This window comes from Thalassophryne amazonica, chromosome 9, assembly GCF_902500255.1.
Source record: "Thalassophryne amazonica chromosome 9, fThaAma1.1, whole genome shotgun sequence".
NCBI lineage: Eukaryota > Metazoa > Chordata > Actinopteri > Batrachoidiformes > Batrachoididae > Thalassophryne > Thalassophryne amazonica.
Window position 1 is genome coordinate 91,240,408 of NC_047111.1, and position 19,141 is coordinate 91,259,548.

The following is a 19,141-nucleotide window of genomic DNA, read 5'->3' on the forward strand; positions in this document are numbered from 1 at the left end:
TGCAAATTATATAAAGGAATGTTTCGCTGTCCTTGTTCCAATTTCATTTAGATAAGAGCGTCTCCAAACAAGTTGGCTGTTAATATTCTCACATGAGCACATCACTGCCTTTCAGCCTGCCTTCTCCCAGTGGAGGAAAAAGGCTGCTCTCCTCCACGCAGATGCATTAGCCTGTAATAAGTTCTGAAAAGTTCACTGTGCTTGTTAAATACTTCGAAGAGATGAGATGGAACTGCAAACGACTTAGATAGAGCTGACAGAAGCACTTGGCCAGTCTTAACACTTTCACCACAAACAACCGTATAATAAGCCTCATGTAAAGGTCAGTCCCACTATAACTCTTTATAACTATAACTCAGAAGTTTATGCAACTGTATTCAGATGGACAGACAAGACCGAAAGATAGTGCTGATAATAATTTTGTGATGGATTGTCAGGTCAATTCTCATTACCCATCATAAAATATGGATACAAGTCCTATGTATTCATCGTCACTCTGGTTTGTGCATGTTAAGTGGCGCTAGTCTGTGTGGGTAGCTCTGAACATCTGGACACAGCAATTTTTACCCCCATTCTTCTTTTCAAAATTGCTTAAGTGCTATCAGGCAGTGTGAAGCTCACAGGGGGACACGTGTTTTTTTTTTTTTTTTCCAGTCTAAATTCTGGACTCTGACTCAGACATGAGCTTTGTTGAACAGATGATTCCTGTACAGATGTGTCTTTATGCTTGGGGTCACTGCCTTGTTAACAACAAATATTCTACCAAGCCCCACATTTCTTGAAGAACACGTCGGTATTTCCTGCAGGAGTGCAATGTTTTTGGCTGCATTCATTATGTCCTCTAGCCTAACAAGCCTCTCAGAACATGCAGGAGAGAAGCAACCCCACAGCGTGGTGCCGTCACCACCACATGTCATATCATGGTGGAGGATTGTTGGAAGGATTCTCTAAAAAAGTTACTGAACAAATCAACATGAAACATTGTGAAAATGCTGGATCTATCCTTGAATAACACAACCAAATGATCAAAAGTAGGAGTTATTTAAATATTTTTGAGAATACAGGATATGGAACTCATTACATGCGCTACATTGACGTTTCTTGAATGTGCTTTACAATAAAAGTGTGATTATATGATGGCCTTGGTTAAGCCTTTGCTCTGAATGCAAATATTACTGCATCACTGACATTAACACGGCAGCTGGTTTTATTTCACTAACTTGGCACACATGACCTAAAAACAGATTTACATTTTTTGGGGATGTGTTCTGAATCACTGCATGTTCTGATTAAATTTTATTACATGTGTAAGCAAAATAAAAGACAGTAGGCACATAAGATGTTTAATGATTTTCTGCACTACTAAGCTTAAGACAGCAACAACTACAGAAGAATTTAGGTTTTTTACCAGGTCTAGTTTTCATTTGTGAGACAAAGTGAAAACTTTAAACTTAAATCTTCTAGACCAGTCTCTGCACAGGTTCAGCATATTTATCGTTCCAATTTCCAGTATAATTAGACTTTTGCTTTTTTCCTGTTTTGCATGTTTGACAATTTTTTGTTGTACTTTGTTTATATGATCTCTGTTACCATTATGATGGCATAAGCAGTGGATCACCCCTCTGCGTCTGGTTCCCTTAAGGTTTCTTCCTCAGCAAACACCAGAGGGAGTTTTTTCTTATCATTGTCACCTACGTCCTGGCTCAGTGGGCTTGGTAAGGTTAGAACTTACTCTTGTGAAGCACCTTGGGGCAACTTATGTTGTGATTTGATCGCATATAAATCAGTAGAATTGAATTGTGTTGTGTGGGCCGCTGAAGAGGAGGTACTGCTGGCCCACCACCACCAGAGGGCGCCCTGCCTGGAGTGCGGGCTCCAGGCACCAGAGGGCGCCGCCGCCTCACGTGAGCAGCTACGGTGACAGCTGTCACCCATCACCTGAGACAGCTGACGGCAATCATCTGTGGGGTATATCAGCAGGACGGCACCTCCACCTCATTGCCGAGATATCGTTTCTACCTACGAGGTAACGTATCAAAGCTGACGGAGTGTATCCTTTTGGATTAGTGTATAGCTTGTGGATTACTGTTCCAACGAGAGGTGGAGGTAACTTCCCTGCTGTTCGGAGTCTTGGGTGCAAACGCGCCCCCATCTAACTGTTCTTTGTTCCTCGCCAGCAGTACCAGGTCCGACACGCGGAGGCAGTGGCCACCTGGGAGTTCGGGACTTGGCGGCTCCAGTATTTCCGGGGTCCTGTGGCGGAGGAAGCCGTGTGGTTCGGGTCTTACCTTGGAGAGGCGTCTCCTATCTTCGAGCCTGCCCACACGACACTTTTGTGAATTGACTGTTGTCCATTTCGTGATTGGTTGTATTCGTTGTGCACGTTCACAACAGTAAAGCCTTGTTATTTGACTTTCTCCATTGTCCGTTCATTTGCGCCCCCTGTTGTGGGTCCGTGTACTGACACTTTCCCAACAGAATTGTCAATGATTGTTGTGCTCTGTGGTAGGTACCATATTTTCTGGATTATAAATTACTCTGTTTTTTTACTAGTTTGGGAGATCCTGTGACATATATTCCAGTGCATCTGACCAGTATATATACACCCCCCACCCTCAAAATTCTACATTTGTTATTAATAATAATTATGACAATTTATATCAGACTTTCCAAGGAATCAAGGCAAAAAACTCTAATAATAAAAGAAAGTACACTCCAATTATGTATTATGTATTATATACCAGTGCGATTTGTATACAAGTTTTTTCCTCTTCAAGAGGCATTTTTTTTAACACCTGTGACTTATACTCCAGAAAATACGGCAGTGAAACTGTATTCCCCTCATTTTCTTGGTGTATGGTGATTCCTTGAGTTTCTTGTTGCTTGGTGATCCTCAGCATTTCAGTTTCAACAATTTGTGTTTGCTCTCTGAGTGTCGTAACATAACCAGGCTTCATTACAGGACACGAATTTAAGTTAAAGACAATCAGGGTTGTGAATAATCCTGGCTGTTAACATTTCTCTGATCTAGGTGGCACAAACCTCGGAAATGCTCAGGTGAAGTTGATGACATTTTCAATTGATCTATATGACAAACTGGTTCTTTGCTCTATCTGAGTTATTGACAGCCTTCTGTTTTCCAACAATAAGTGTTGCAATAGTCTACATTTTCTTGAGATGTTACATTTGCATTTCAGTCTGAAAAGAGTTATGTTTTAGGCTATCTCTCCACTGTGTTTACATTCACCACAGAATTGTTGGACAGTAGCATTCAAGGATTCTCCATGCTCATTTTGGTCCATTTTTGTTGAATTTTTTGAGGTCCTGTCCATAGTAACACAGCCAAAAACCATCTCACCAGGAATCAGAAAATGTACACTAACCACAACATGTCTCAGTCAAACAATAAAAACATGTTGCCATGTTACCATTGTATGTCACCATACATAAAGCTATGATTTCAGAAGGTGATTGGCGTTTAAAAAAAAAAGAAAAAAGTATGGATAACTATTAAGCTCATATTCTTCAAGTTAATTCCTCTTTAAAATGTAACTACTGAGTTGTGACTTTCAGAGCTCAGGAATTTGGTTTCTGTCCACATTTATAAAAAAAAAACATGCACAAGGTAAATTTGAAGTGCAATGAGTGCTATTAGGTGATTTTAATATTACCTCATGCAGATATAAATGCATGAGTGCGGCTCTACTTGCACCTGCACACAGAGAGCGTGTGTGTGTGTGTGTGTGGGGGGGGGGGGGGGGGGGGGGGGGGGTGTCGCTACCTGCGCAGCAAAACGAGACTCTTGCAATCAGCGGCTTGTCTCATTTGCCACTGAAGCAAAAATAAATTATGTATGTGGGGCAATCTATTTGGATAGGTTGCACAAATAAATTATATGCATGAAAATCACACAAGCTCAGGCGCATAGCTAGCCGGCTAGCTAACTAGATAAATAGATAGACGTGAGAAGCAGGGAGGGAGAAAGTGCAATAGTGTTAAATAAAAAGGGCCACAGGCATGTGCTGGATGGTAATGAAGAAGGGTGGGCTAGCAGCTGAGGTCCCTGTAGATGAAATCTCTCTCTGACATGTGTGTCCCCTTCATTACCCATTAAGGGGGGCACAGTGATGAATCCTTAATATGACATTACACCAATTTTCCTCTTCATTTAGCCTGTTAATGTGCTGGTCTGCTCCTATAAACCCAGGGGCTGGTGTACCAGGCTCGACCAGAAATAGACCACAGTGGCCACTGGTGGCACACCTTGAAGCAGCCTAATTAAGGGCAGCGCCCAGCTAATGGGGCTATCCAGATGAAAGTTTGCATGAGTTGATTTCTTTTTTTTTTTTTAAGCAGGTACACATGGATGAATGAAAGCTGTGCTTCTTTGACATTTGGTTTGTCTCCCAACAAACGCAACAGTTTGCTTCAATGTTTTCATTTGCAACCTAGTTAGAAATCGTGTCAATGCGATATTTAAAATTGAAGCTCTTTCGGGCTAAACTGTTGAGGGACATATTTGAATGTAATCTTACAATCTGTTGTGTACAGAAATACAGAAAACCTGCATTTAGATTGCATGTTAGGGTATTTGCATGTGTTTGTTACTCACTCAGCATGCCCATCCCCAGCATGAAGGCATCCATGGTGTAGGGCAGACCCCGGGCTCGCCCTCGTGTACCTGGTGGGAACATCACCTCCTTGGGCTGGGCTTTCTTACATTCTACCTATGTTGACACACAAAGATGCACACATATACACACACACAGAGACACGCATACAGGCAAACCATTAGACACAGAGGGTACACACAAACAGACAGATCTGACAGGGCTGTCTCAGCTCTTTAAGCTGTTTTTTCTATTTGACTTGCACAACATGAGGTATTTTCCATAGAGAAAAACAATCCGAGTCAATCTGAACACTTCACATTTTAGAGGAAAATTTCTAAGGAAAACTTACAATCATGCTCCTCCTGCATTAAAGCAAAGGTTATTGCTCCAGTGAGCATGTGCCCAATGCCCCAGGGAAATACAAGCTAAATACTTTCCAAGAGTTTCTGAGACATCAAGGTACAAGAAGCTCTGTTCTCCAGTGCCATGCGGAGAGTCACACTATGTGGGTACCACAGTGAGGTCCATAAGCAGTTGGGCATTGGCACAATTTTTGTAATGCTGTCTCTGTACACCACCACAGTGGATTTCAAATAAAACAATCAAGATGTGCTTGTAGTGCAGAATTGTTTATTTTTATTTATTTTTTATTTAACCTTTATTTAAACAGGAAAGTCCCATTGCGATTACAATCTCTTTTTCAAGGGAGTCCTGGCCAAGACAGCGGCACAGATCACAACAATTCAGGACATTACAAACAATTTCATAACAATTTCATAAGACTATTTAAAAACATTTACAATCCATAGCTTTCGTTCCCAACCCTTTGAGCAAAAGTTTAAGCTGGCCTACTGAAACCAGTTCCTTTAATTTCCAGTCTTTTTGTAAATTGTTCCATGTTGGGGGGGCGGAATACTGAAATGCCACCTTACCAGCTTCTGTATGGACACTTGGTACAAACAAGAGCAGTTCATCTTGTGAGCGCAAAGAATACAGTCCAACTGCTTTTGGTTGAATATATTCACACAGAATGTAGGCTTTAATAAGATTTACGCTTGTTTTTATTGTCATTCAGTAAAAAACATCAGAGATGCTGTCACAGAATGAAATATCAATGCATTGCACGAATATATAACAACATAGAAGGTGTGTGTGATAGTGATAAATTGGGTTTGGATGAACCCCCCCACTATCGATAACTGTCTCTGTACATTTATATACAAAGTATACAATAAATAAATAAAGGAGATGGGATATTGCAAATATGAAGATGCTACAAGGATAAAGTTGCTACCAGATGCTACAGTGTATTCTATGTTCTCCGTTCAGTTCTTTCTATCAATTTGTATTTAAGTTATGGTGGTTGGGTAAAAGCTGTCCCTGAATCTGCATGTTTTGCACCTCAAGCTACGATACTATCTACCTGATGGCAGGAGGGATAACAGTTTGTTAAAGGGATGTGAAGTGTCCCTGACTATCCTTCTTGCCCTGCACAAGCAGTGCTCTTCGGCAAGTTCACCAATGGTTGGCAGTCCGGCCCTAATAATCTTCTGTGCTGCCCTCACAACCCTCCCCAGTGCTTTTCTGTCTGCATTAATTTGAGGGGTTTGACATAAATATCACATTAACCATTTAGGAAATACAGCCATTTATGATAGCTTTATTTTCAAAGCCTTGGACAAACTAAGTATTCTAACTCTAACTCAGTGAATATGTCTTGAATTTATTTTACATCAGTCATTAAGAAATACAAAATGTAGTCCTGAGTGATAAATTTGTCTGAAGTAGGCAGTTTTCAAAATCTGAGTGACCATGCAAGAATGAGTCTACTGAGGGAAGCCATCAAGACAACGCTAAAGGAGTTACAGGCTTCTGTGACTGAAGAAACTGTGAATTGTGCAACTTTTGTCTGTTGCATCACCAGTCACAACGTCATGGTGAAGTGAAACAGCGAAGGACTCTCATGCAAGAAAACAGATCAAACCAGGGCTCAAGTCTCCCAGGTGCTTTCTGACAAAATATAGCTGAACTTACATAAATAAAATCATTCCCCTGTGTCGCTCCACCATGAATGTGTAAAACTGATGATGCAACAGACAGTTTTTCCAATCACAGCCACAGAAGCCTATATCTCCTTCACAGTTGTCATGAAAGGCTTAGTGGTTTTCCTCACTTGTTTTCTTCTTGCATAGTAACTCTGTTTTTGAGAATTGCGTACTCCAAATTTGTCAAACAGTACTATACTCTTTGAAATTTTTACTGACTGATAGAAATTAAGTCCAAGACATGTTCAGTAACTTGGAAATGTTCCTTCATCCATCCACTGGCTTGTCTGAAGAAAACTGGCTGTAAAAGTCACAATTTGTTAAAAAAAAAAAACAATGCTTTGTTTGTTCAGTTATTTCTGGGCTCTGAAAATGGAGGGATTGCTTACAAAAATGGCTAAAACTCTGGAATATTTAATATGATCTTTTGGTTGAGTCCTTTGATTTAAAGATGAAAGTGTACACTTCAAGAACATCTTAACTGTTTCATTTCAACTCAATTCTGGTGGTATACGGATGCAAAATCATAGCATTATCCAAATACTTATGGACCAGACTGTGTACACTTGCTTTGTGAAACAGTATTTTGATGAAACTCCTGGTAGGACAGTGGACGTATATGCTGGAGTTTGTTGAAAACTGTTTTTATACAGAACTGAATGTTGCTCTCTTTAATGTGTGGGTCTATTTTTGGGAGCACTGTGTCTTTTGCTGGTGTCTGCCGCTGAAGGCGCGAGTCTCCAGTGTGCTGCAGACCAATCCCACCTGCAGCTCACATCTCTCCCTCCTGCCTTTCTTTGTCTCACTCCAGTTCTCACAACATATAAGTTTGTTCATTTCCCATCTCCGACGACTGACACATCCGCCCACCACATAACACATTTCCAATGAGGAATGTGACACGAGCGGATGAGGAGAAGGAGGAAGATGAGAGTCCTATTTACCGCAAATCTATCCAATCTTGATGAATTATAGAGAAGCATGAGTTGCTGACAAGGGTGGCATGGTCTTGTGTTGGTTGTTCTTTGGTAGGCTGAGTCTGTTCATCATGCTGCACAATCTACTTGCTCCACTGCCTGCTTGGCATCAGCCTGTCCATCTGTTTGTCTGTTTGCCTCCTGGCTCTCGCATGCTTCTCCCTACTGCCTCCACTTAAACGGGGCTTTCTCGGCTGCAGCGATTCACATGTCATCCCGGCCTGCTGCACAAGACAGGCTGCTGTGCCAGTGCTGTGTCTGCCTCGACCAAGGTAAAGCCCAGCATCCATACAAATAGGTCTGCAACTCTGCAACAAGCCAGCGATGCACATTACTATTCACAAACACTCATACACATGCCCGCTGGTACACACGAGCTGCCACTGCAAGTTGCCAAACTCAAATAAAACTTCATGTCCGTGAGAGGCTGCTTGGCTAGATGAATATTATAACAAGGTTGGTGCATCCAGCAGTGAGCGGGAAATGTAAATGCAAAAGAAAGCAGAAATAAAAAGGGTTTATATCACAGAGGAAAAGTGGCTGCGTCGTGGAGCTGTGATTTGGTGCTGTTAGCAGTCTTTCTATTTGAAACAGACAAACTAAAGTACACAGTTCCCTCAGTCACTTTGTAGCTGTCACTGCTGCTCTGCAACCCTCCCCTTTGCTCACATAGCATAGTTTGACATTGTGCTGAGGAGAGCACAGGAGCTTTTATCATCAGGGGAAGGATCCCCAGCATGGATGTAGGAACAAGCTGACAAATTCCTCTGTTAGAAACATCAGAACCCTACCCGACTGGTGACACAGATGGGTGGGGGGGTGGGGGTGGGGGGGATAGCCATGACATTTTAAGCCATATTAGAACACCACCATTTTCTATAACCACATCTTTGTAATTAATGTTACTGAGATAATTATGAAACATGAGATCCCCAAATGTGAACGTCTGCTTCAGCTATTTGTGCCTTATTCCACAAATTGAATATAGATTTTGTTAGATTTCCATCTCAGGATGAATTACAATGTCAAACTGTTGTCAGTTGCAGTTGGACTCGCTTCTGCCTGTTTGTAATTTGTGTTGACTCCTGCCATCACAGACAGCCCAGAAGAGCATGTGTCTTTGTTTCTCAGTCTTCCATATCTTCAACCATCTGCAGCTTGCTGCTCTTGTACACTTCTGTTTTAAATGCATATATGATATGAGGGACATGAGTAAATGTGCAGTGGCTTCCTTTTTAAAGTCTAATACTGTAGGAGTCACAGTGGAAAAGTAGATTTCAATAGGGTTCCAAGCACTTATTAACTAATGGATTATCTAAATAACAGAAGAATCAACAAATATGATTTTGCTAATCATTGAATTATTTAAATAAATTATCAACAGAAAGGCGAAATGTTGACAGCTTTTGTTCTTGTATTCTTGTTCAGGTATTGTAAGAGGAAGTGGCAAAGAAGCATGCGCGTATTGTGCAGAATACATAAGAGGATGGTGTGACAGCAATGAGGTGTGGCTTAGGAATGGCAGAAGAGATCAAGGTAGAGGAGGGAATGCATCAAGGATCGGCTCTGAGCCCTTGCTTGCTTGCACTGGTGATGAACAGACTGACAGATCAGACAAGAGTCTCCATGCACTGTGATGGTCGCTGATGTCACTGTGATCTCTAGTCAAAGTAAAAAGCAAGCTGATGCAACGGTACAATACATGGCACTAACACAGAGAACCACATCAATGATAAGATAAAAGACTGTTTTATTACAGTTAATCTCAGCAGGCTTTGTTAATGCACACAACTGCAACAGTCTATATACCACAATATTGTCCATAAAGTGACGAGAATATTAGTTGCATTAACAAGCTAAGGTCAAGTACACATGATATCAGTCCAACAGACAACCATGTCCTTAAGGGAAGACTGGCAGACATTCAAAACACAATGATCAGTCATACCACATACCCAAATCCAGAATCGGCAGACTAGGCTGATGAAACACCACTGACTGTATATATAGTGCACAAAGCCTGCATGACATCACCCACAGGTTTTTATAGTAACACAGAACAGCTGATATGAAGCCTTTGTCTGGGCCATGGACTGGGTGTCGCTATGTTGGCAGCAGGAGAGGTGATGCACTCATTAATACATAAAGGAATGGAGTGTGGGTGGCTCATTTTGTAAAGAAAGAACCCTGAGCACACCCCTCTCTACGAGTCCAACCATATAACCAAGCTAACAGGCTAGTGTCAGTTCGGGTGTTTATTAAATTATATTTTGGGGGACTGTGCAGTGGTTCTCCTAAAGATTTTCTTTGGTGTGGACATTAAAAGTTATGAGTCACTTATTTTCTCAGTAATCGTGCATCAAAGTTTACTGTTTAGGTAACACAGAGGCAAACAGGGAGAAATACTGTGACAGAGCAGGCACGAAGCTGGACAATCTGGCAAGGAGCAACACGTATTGACCAACAATTACTGTGGAAGGGGACAAAAAATGTGAACCAAAAAAACAAAACAAAACCTAGTGCACAGGAAATAAAGCTACACAGAGTAAACATGAAAGAGACATCAGAGTAAAAGCACATGGAATAACTAACACAGAGGAGATTTACTAGAGAGCATGAAGAGTAAATAACACAGAGAGTATCACAAGAGGAATGTGAGGAATGAATAACAAGGAGGAGAAACACCAGAGAGCAACATGAATATAATATGCAGGGAGTAACACTCGAAACGGAAAAACCCAGAGACTAGAACAGAACACCAGAAGTGTGAACTATGACAGATGATGCGAGCCTGGACAGGTGGAGGTACACACTGGAGAGAAGGGGAATAAAAGTCACTAGAAGCAAGACAGATGACCTGTGTCAAAGGGAGGGCTGTGGAACGGTGCCATTAAAAGGAGAAGAGGTGTTGAAGGTGGATGTTTGAATACTTAGGATAAACTGTTCAAAGTATTAAAGATTGTAGTAAAGAGGTGAGGAAGAGAGTGCAGGCAGGGTAGAGCAGGTGGAGAAGAGTGGCATGAGTGATTTGTGATAGAAGTCTATTTGTAAGAGTGAAAGGCAAAGATTACAAGACGAAAGCCAGACCAGCTACGTTGTATGGCCTTCAGGCAGTGCAACTAACAAAAAGACTGGATACAGAGCTGGATGTGGCAGCGCTGAAAATACTGCAATTTTCCTTAGAAAAGAAGAGGCACAGGACAGAGTGAGATGGAGACGAGTGGCTACTCTGAACAAGAGCAGCTGAAAAAAAAGATGATTAATTGTAAAAATAAATACATTAATCAAACAATTTAAAAACAATGATAATAATCTGTAGTTATAGGCATACAAATGGTTCTCTTGTTGAATGTTCTGGTGGGTTTGGAGTGGATTCCCCAATGCAGTTTGGTACATTCTGGAGAAATGTACACATAATACACATTATGGCTGTTGCACAGACTGAAGGCTAACAGCTTTTGTCAAGCAAACAAGGTGGTTTGTTAAAAGATGATTTGTTGTCTTTTTATTATTACAATCATGACTCCTAAAAATCACTCAGAAACTGTAGTTTTAGTGAAAAATACTGGTTATACCACAACATTGAAAGCTTTCACAAATGTTGTGTTTGCTGGAGTATGTTAATTTTTGCAAATTCCTAGCTGGATTACAGATTTTGCTCCTAGACCGTCATATTTTCAGCAATACTGTACATGTTATTTTTCTGTCAACGTCTCCAGCTAGAACACTGGTTAGACTGTCAAAAAATGACTGAGGCTGGTGACAAACAGTCAAGTTCTGCCCACACTAGTCACTACACTGTTTCCAATAGCCTCTGCCACATTCAGCAAGTTGGATGATCAGGTAGCCTGCTGGGAGTAAGACAGACTCAGGTGTGAGTCATGGCTACAAGCGCTCAGATGCGGGTCTTTGATATTCAGAGAGAGGACTCCTTGTCATGGATTTAAAACCAGCCAGAAGCCAGGATCGGTGTGGTGTGAGTGGGTGGGAGTTCAGCTGCTTCAAACGCACAGGAGTGTGTGGGGAGGAAGCTTTCAGGAGTGAACTAAGTCAAAGAATAATATAAAAAAAAACAGAGGGAGAGAACAGTAAGATAGTTCTGTGCCTGACAATAAAATACTGCAAAGGCTCTACAACTGTGAATCCAGAGCACCAGATTTGTTGAAATGGAAGGAAGTACAGAATGAACCTTCCGTCATATGAACAGAATTTACAGGCTCTCATTTCTTTTTAAACCTTTATTTATCATTTTTTTTCAGTAAGAGACAAAACCCTAGCACATTATTTTCAAACGTGCAAGCACAATTAAAGTGAAATCAAATATGTGCTACAACCCGAACATTCAGGAACATCGAATCCCAATACCATAGGCCCTACAAAATAAAAATAAATAAAAAACACACACATGGAAATCAGTTCAATCAGGTCCAAACGTTATCAAGGATCCAAGTTAAGCGGTACAAGGCTGTCACAGTTTTAGAAACCCATCACCCCACCCACCCTCGGACTCTCTAAACTTATTTTTTTTCCAATTAAAAACAAAACAAAACAAAACAAAAAAAATGTACCCACCAAATATGAAATTTCTGCGAGCAATAGGTGTGAAGCTACGTTGCGGTGAAGGATTTGACACTTGTGACCACTGGTGACCTTGAAAAGTAGGTCAAGGTCACCGGTCTTCGAACCCATGCTAAGTACTCCTCCAAGGCATGTACCCACCAAATATGAAGGTTTTTGCAAGTAATAGGTGCCGAGCTATGTTGCGGCGAACGAATTGATGCCGGACAGACGGACGAACTGACGGAAAGACGGACAACTCGGATGCTATATGCCCCACATCACGGCACAAGCACTGCGTGGGGCAAAAAAAAAAAAAAAAAAAAAAAGGAAATAAGTGGGATGAGGGCAGGCCATATGAGGAAGGCATGTCAGTAAAATTAAGAAAAGTATTATCCTTGAAAAGATCACAGAAACATATAATGCCCTTCTTACCCCATAGATGAAATGCAGCATCTAAGAAACGAGGTGATTATTACATAAAGGGCCAAGAGCAGAAGCAGAAACACATTTGAAGTGAAGTTGAAACTGACAGCATATTTTGAGAGATGCAAATACAACAGGATTGTGTACCGAGACAGGGACACGGGGAGAGACAAAAATAATAAAGCTGGGAGAGAGGTAGATAAACTGACTTTCTAACAGACACCAAGTTGTATGAGAATCTTTTTGAAATGAGTAAATGTATTTTTGAACGTTAGCTGCCCAGTAATAAAAGATCGAATTAGGTAAAGACGGAATTCCACTGAGCCAACATTTTTGTAATAATGATTTATGTTCTCTTGGAGTTTTACCTTCCCATATAACAAAGGAAATCATTTGATCGACTGATGTAAAAAAGGTTTTGGGTACGAACAGAAGAATACAAAGAAAAAGGTATAAAAACATGGGTAAAACATTAATTTTCACTATATTAATATTACCAAAAAGAGACACTGATAAATTAACCCATCTTTGAAAAGCAGACCTTATATTGGACACAAAAGGGGTGCACCGGTTTCCTCCCACATTTAAAGATATGCAGGTTAGGTGAATTAGAAACGTTCTAATTGTCCAGGTTTCCCTTGCAAAGAGATCTTGATCTCAATGGGACTAACCTGGTTAAATAAATATTAAATGAAACTAAATGAAAAATTAATCACGCACAAACTGGGGAAAGTTGACATTTGCCATTTGGGTCAAGGATGAATGGCACCAAAACCGAATGTTGATCGGACGAATATTTTTAGAGAAGGTACATATATTAACAATACTGAACAATGGACACTGATATTTGCACTCTGGACTCCCACGGCAATCCAGCAGGGGCCGGCAATCATTTATATATTAAAAGTGTGTATGCGTGATTTCATTTCATAAGTTCAATGTAAATACATAATATAATTGCAATTATATAACAGCTGAGTGGATCCTTGTCATTTGATTGGTGCTTTGTATGTCACATGACATGGATTAATTCATCCCAATTGTATCGCATTGCAATTTGAGTGCAGTTTGGTCCCATTTAGAGTGCAAATTTGGTTCCATACGTTTGGTACCATTACGTTTGGTACCCTATTTTTTTCTTTTTTTACTTACCTTAGCCTTTTTGCAGCCGACCTGCTCTGCGTAAGCCTGATCCCTTCAGATCTCAGAAGCTAAGCAGTACGGGACCTGGTTAGTACTTGGATGGGCGACCTCTTTGGAACACCAGCGGCTGTGTGTGTTTCTCCAGGTAAAACTAGAGTTGCATCAGGAAGGGCACCCGGTGTAAAACTTGTGCCAACTAACAATGCGGATCTGGCTGTATCCGCTGTGGCGACCCCAAACCCAAAACGGGAGCAGCCAAATGAACAACTTACCCTTTTTCCCGTTTGACGAGGCCACTCTCCATTAAATACATACAAGTCAACTATTGTTGAGGAGCTTGTTCAGGAAGGAGAGCCAAAGTTCTTACAGTCATGAGCATCCTGTCTTACTGTATAGTTGTGAGACTTGGATGCTAACCAGTGAGTTAAGATGACAACTAGATGCAGTGGCGGTTCTGCACTGAATTACTCCTCGGGCGAAACCCCCTCAGAGTGCTACCGTCCCCCCCAAAAAAGGTCAAAATTTTGCACAAACAGCCAGTTTTTCTTATTTTATTATTATTTTTAATATTTTAGAAGCATCCCTGAAATTGCAATTGACATCAAAAGACTGTAGGCTACAATACAACACTTATACAAAACATCCAGGAATTGCAAATTTGAATAAACATGCTCCCACATGCTAAATGTCTGTCATTAGACACTATATTAATCTGTCTTTTAGGGAGGAACAATTAGCTCTTTTATTAAGGTGCATATTTGTCTCAACATTCAACTAAATATTTACCTTGATGTTTGTAAAACCACCTAAAACAGTTCTGCATCTTTAAAAGTATAAAGTGGTCTCATCATCTTCTTACTCATTTATATCTGTTGTCAACCGTCAGTCATATTGACTATGGTGTAGCACCAAAAGGATCATCTCCTTTGACTGTGTGGCTCAATCTTAGATTTACATCCTCTGTGACATTTCTGACATATGAAGAGAGATGCCTGTTGCGGATGCCAGTGATTCTGCAGTGCTGACTTTCCTTCTGGCCCTAGTTTCATCGTTACAGTTTCTGATGACAGTCCATTCATTTGTCAGTCCTTATGATATTTGTTCCTGAATCTTTTTTGTTTAGTTTTTTCCTGTTTTTAGGTTACCGTTATCTGATCTCACAGCTGCCATATCACCAGTGATGACATAGAAAGAAAAATTACATCAGAACTGAAACTGATCTCTCAGCACATACACAAAGGAAGGTAACAAGAAAAACACATAATTGAACTTGAGATGTTCAGAAGGCTCATAAAACAGTAAGGAACTCAAATCTCAGATGAAATAATTTGATTTGGCACATTCACACTCTTGCTATATTCACCTAATCTAGTTCTGTAAACCGGTCCAACATACCTCAGTTGTTTAACTATTAAACAGAATATACTGTAAAATACAATACAATTACTTCGGCTAGTAATGTGAACACAGTTCAATTTCTAAACCCTCAATAAGCAGGCTCTCCTTCTGCAAACTTTTTTCCATGAGTGGGCAGTTTGTCCTCTCTGGTGAAATTTGAACCCGTTCTTACACTCTGTCTGTTTGCTTTCAATCACCTATTCTAGGCACAGAGTTCTGGTTCTGTGCTGTGTCCTAAGTGGACCTTGCCACTGGACAGCAGGATGAGCGGAACAGCGAAGAGGCTGCTCCATCCATCAAAGCACAGCATAGTGCAGGAGAGGAGAGCGCCTGTCCCATGGAACCACCGAACCATTTACACTGGTTCTGTTCTGTGCAGCTCAGTAAGCAGGGGCGCCTACAGTTGCAGGGAGGGGGCACAAATTTGCTAATTCCCATCCCCACACAGTGATACGATCACCGCTTTGTGGCGCAGACGATGATTATTTATTTTTTTCTTAAGCGTTTGTGCCGTCCCCTGTGTGTCATGAAAAAAATGCGCCCCGGGCAGCTGCCCGCTTCGCTCGCATTAAAAACCGCGTCTGACTAGATGTCTGTGGTACTGGGTCTCTTTAGAGGATATTTGGGTACAGCTGTAAAGATTTTGTCTAATAGTTACTTAGAGACACTTGGATGAGGAGTATCACTTTCACTGTAACAGACACTCAGCTAAGATTTAAGCTATGGGTTTGTTTCTCTTGACATGGTCCATCACTGACACGCATACAGTGTCTAAGTGTTGAAGATTCCAGTGTCTGGAGAAGGCCAAGGTGGTACCCAGGTTTCACTAAAACATTTACCTGTAATTTAAATGTACGTAATTCAACCAACATCAAAATTTACATTTGGCCTATGGAAATAAATGGACTGAATTTATATAGCGCTTTCCATCTGCATCAGACGCTCAAAGCGCTTTACAATAATGTCGCACATTCACCCCGATGTGAGGCTGCTGCCATGCAAGGTGCCCACTACACACTGGGAGCAACTAGGACCTTGACAAGGGTCCTTAATGATTTTCCGGTCAGGCTGGGATTTGAACAGAGGATCCTCTAGTCTCAAGCCCAACGCTTTAACCACTAGACCATCACCTCCCCTAAGTACAGCATTGAATATATCAGCATGGAATAATTTATAACCCTTCAAAGGAAGAATCTGGGCACCCCTTCAGCATGTGTGTGGTTTTGAAGTTATATGTACCGTGAAATGAGCTTGTTCATCAGGTTCTTTTATGGAGAGAGCCTTGGTCTGGTAGCCAAAAAGACCACCAGTTCCAGTTTGATATCCATCTCTAAGTTTGTTCTTCAACCTTGTTTTATAAAAACTAATATATCTAGGGATGAGAGTAGGCAAAGAAAGAAAAACACTGAAAATGGCCAGGGGTCTGGAGGCTGCCACAGGCCCCCAGTGGGGTCCAGGGGCAGCGCCCTTGGTGCATGACTGAAGGTGACTGTGCCACTCTGAAGTAACATACAGTCCCAATGAAGCTGGGACGTTGAGTGAAATGTAAATAAAAACAGAATACAATGATTTGCAAATCCTCTTCAACCTATATTCAACTGAATACACCACAAAGACAAGACATTTAATGTTCAAACTGATAGACTTTTTTGTTTTTGTGCAAATATTTGCTCATTTTGAAATGGATGCCTGCAACACATTTAAAAAAAGCTGGGACAGTGGCAGCAACAGACTGTGAAAGTTGATGAATGCTCAAAGAACACCTGTTTGGAACAGGTGAACAGGTTAAATGGAAACAGGTGAGTGTCATGATTGGGTAAAAAAGGAAAATCCCCAAAAGGCTCAGCCATTCACAAGTAAAGATGGGGCGAGGATCACCACTTTGTGAACAACTGCGTGAAAAAAAGTCCAACAGTTCAAGAACAATGTTTCTCAATGTTCAATTGCAAGGAATTTAGGGATTCCATCATCTACAGTCCATAATATAATCAGAAGATTCAGAGAATCTGGAGAACTTTCTACAGGTAAGCGGCAAGGCCGAAAACCAACACAGAATGCCCATGAACTTCAATCCCTCAGGCAGCACTGCACTAAAAACCAACATCATTGTGTACAGGATCTTACTGCGTGGGCACAGGAACACTTTAGAAAACCATTGTCAGTTAACACAGTTCATCGCTACATTTACAAGTGCAAGTTAAAACTCTACCATGCAAAGCAAAAGCCATACATCAACAACATCCAGAAACGCTGCTGCCTTGTCTGGGCCCAAGCTCGTTTGAAACGGACTGACACAAAGTGGAAAAGTGTGCTGTGGTCTGATGAGTCCACATTTCAAATTATTTCTGGAAGTCATAGATGTCGTGTCCTCTGGACAAAAGAGGAAAAAGACCATCCAGATTGTTACCAGTGCAAATTTTGAAAGCCAGCATCTGTGATGGTATGGGGGTGTGTTTGTGCCCATGGCATGGGCAACTTACACATCTGTGATGGCACCATGAATGCTGAAAGGTACATCCCGGTTTTGGAGTAACACATGCTGCCATCCAAGCAACGTCTTTTTCAGGGACGTTCCTGCTTATTTTAGCAAGACAATGCCAAGCCATATTCTGCACGTGTTACAACAGCGTGGCTTCGTAGTAAAAGAGAGTGGGTACTAGCCTGGCCTGACTGCAGTCCAGACCTGTCGCCCACTGAAAATGTGTGGCGCATTATGAAGCGCAAAATACGACAACGAAGACCCCGGACTGTTGAACTGAAGTTGTACAACAAGCAAGAATGGGAAAGAATTCCAACTACAAAGCTTCAACAATTAGTGCCCTCAGTTCTCAAACGCTTATTGAGTGTTGTTAGAAGGAAAGGTGATGTAACACAGTGGAAAACATACCACTGTCCCAGCTTTTTTTAAACGTGTTGCAGGCATCCATTTCAAAATAAATATTTGCACGAAAATAAAGTCTATCAGTTTGAACATTAAATATTTTGTCTTTGTGGTGTATTCAACTGAATATAGGTTGAAGAGGATTGGCAAATCATTGTATTCTGTTTTTATTTACATTTTACACAACATCCCAACTTCACTGGAATTGGAGTTGTAGTATCTATGTTCAGTTCAGAACATACATATCCTTTTTGGGCTACTGTTCTTCCAAAAGTACCTGTACTGAGCCATAACAACACACTGTTGAAATTATGTGGTGCACAAAACATACAGGGCTATGCAGGTAGATCCTCACAAGCACAACTTACTTTATGTGTCCACATCCTCCAGTGATGGTGAATTAAAATAAACAACTGCCGCTGTTTCTATGGAAAATTGCTTCGTACAGAGTGGAGAAATGATCTGGTTATGACCTTTTCAATACATCTGCCATACATATTAACCTTGTGTGTGCAGAGGGAAGGTGTGGGCGGGATAGACTGACAATGGCTGTCCTTCAGGGATGAGTGTTGTGGGTGTGGTGTGTGTTTGGAGCAGGAGATATAGCACTGCTATTAACTTCACTAGTGAATGGATTCCATCAGTACACTGGCAGACTGAAGAAAGGGAACGGTGTGATTCATTTATTCCAGCTCCCACTCCCAGATGAACAGTCAAAACACATAGACTGAATAGTTTGGCAATGTCACAGCTCTGAATACAAGATGCCAGGCATGGGGGTGTGGGGTTATTCACTGAAGACAAGGGCTTCTCAAAACCATTTAACACAGCAATCCACAAGTAGACTGTAGGATATTTAAAGAACAGCGCACCTGATAAACAAATAAAGGCGCCATTCTGAATGGCCGAAATAAATCTTTCAGTGGAATCAGCGAGGTCTTACACTATCAAAGTGGGCTAAATTTGCACTGATAAAACGCTGTTGAAGTTTCTCAGTTGCACAGAACATATTTGACCATTCTCAGTGAACTACAAAAATAAGACTTTCAGACCGTCAGTCAGACAAAAGAAACAAAGTAAGTTCAATACACAGGTCCATAT

General features: G+C 41.1%; 1 protein-coding gene across 6 annotated transcripts in view; it reads right to left on the bottom strand.

Moving 5' to 3' along the window:
- Positions 1–19,141, bottom strand: part of msi2b (musashi RNA-binding protein 2b) — a 965,373-nt gene that overhangs the window by 181,360 nt on the left and 764,872 nt on the right. For all 6 annotated transcript variants that reach the window (XM_034178760.1, XM_034178765.1, XM_034178763.1 and 3 more), the window contains exon 9: positions 4,613–4,727. In XM_034178760.1, the coding sequence (XP_034034651.1) occupies positions 4,613–4,727 (115 nt within the window). The remainder of the gene's footprint in view (positions 1–4,612; positions 4,728–19,141) is intronic.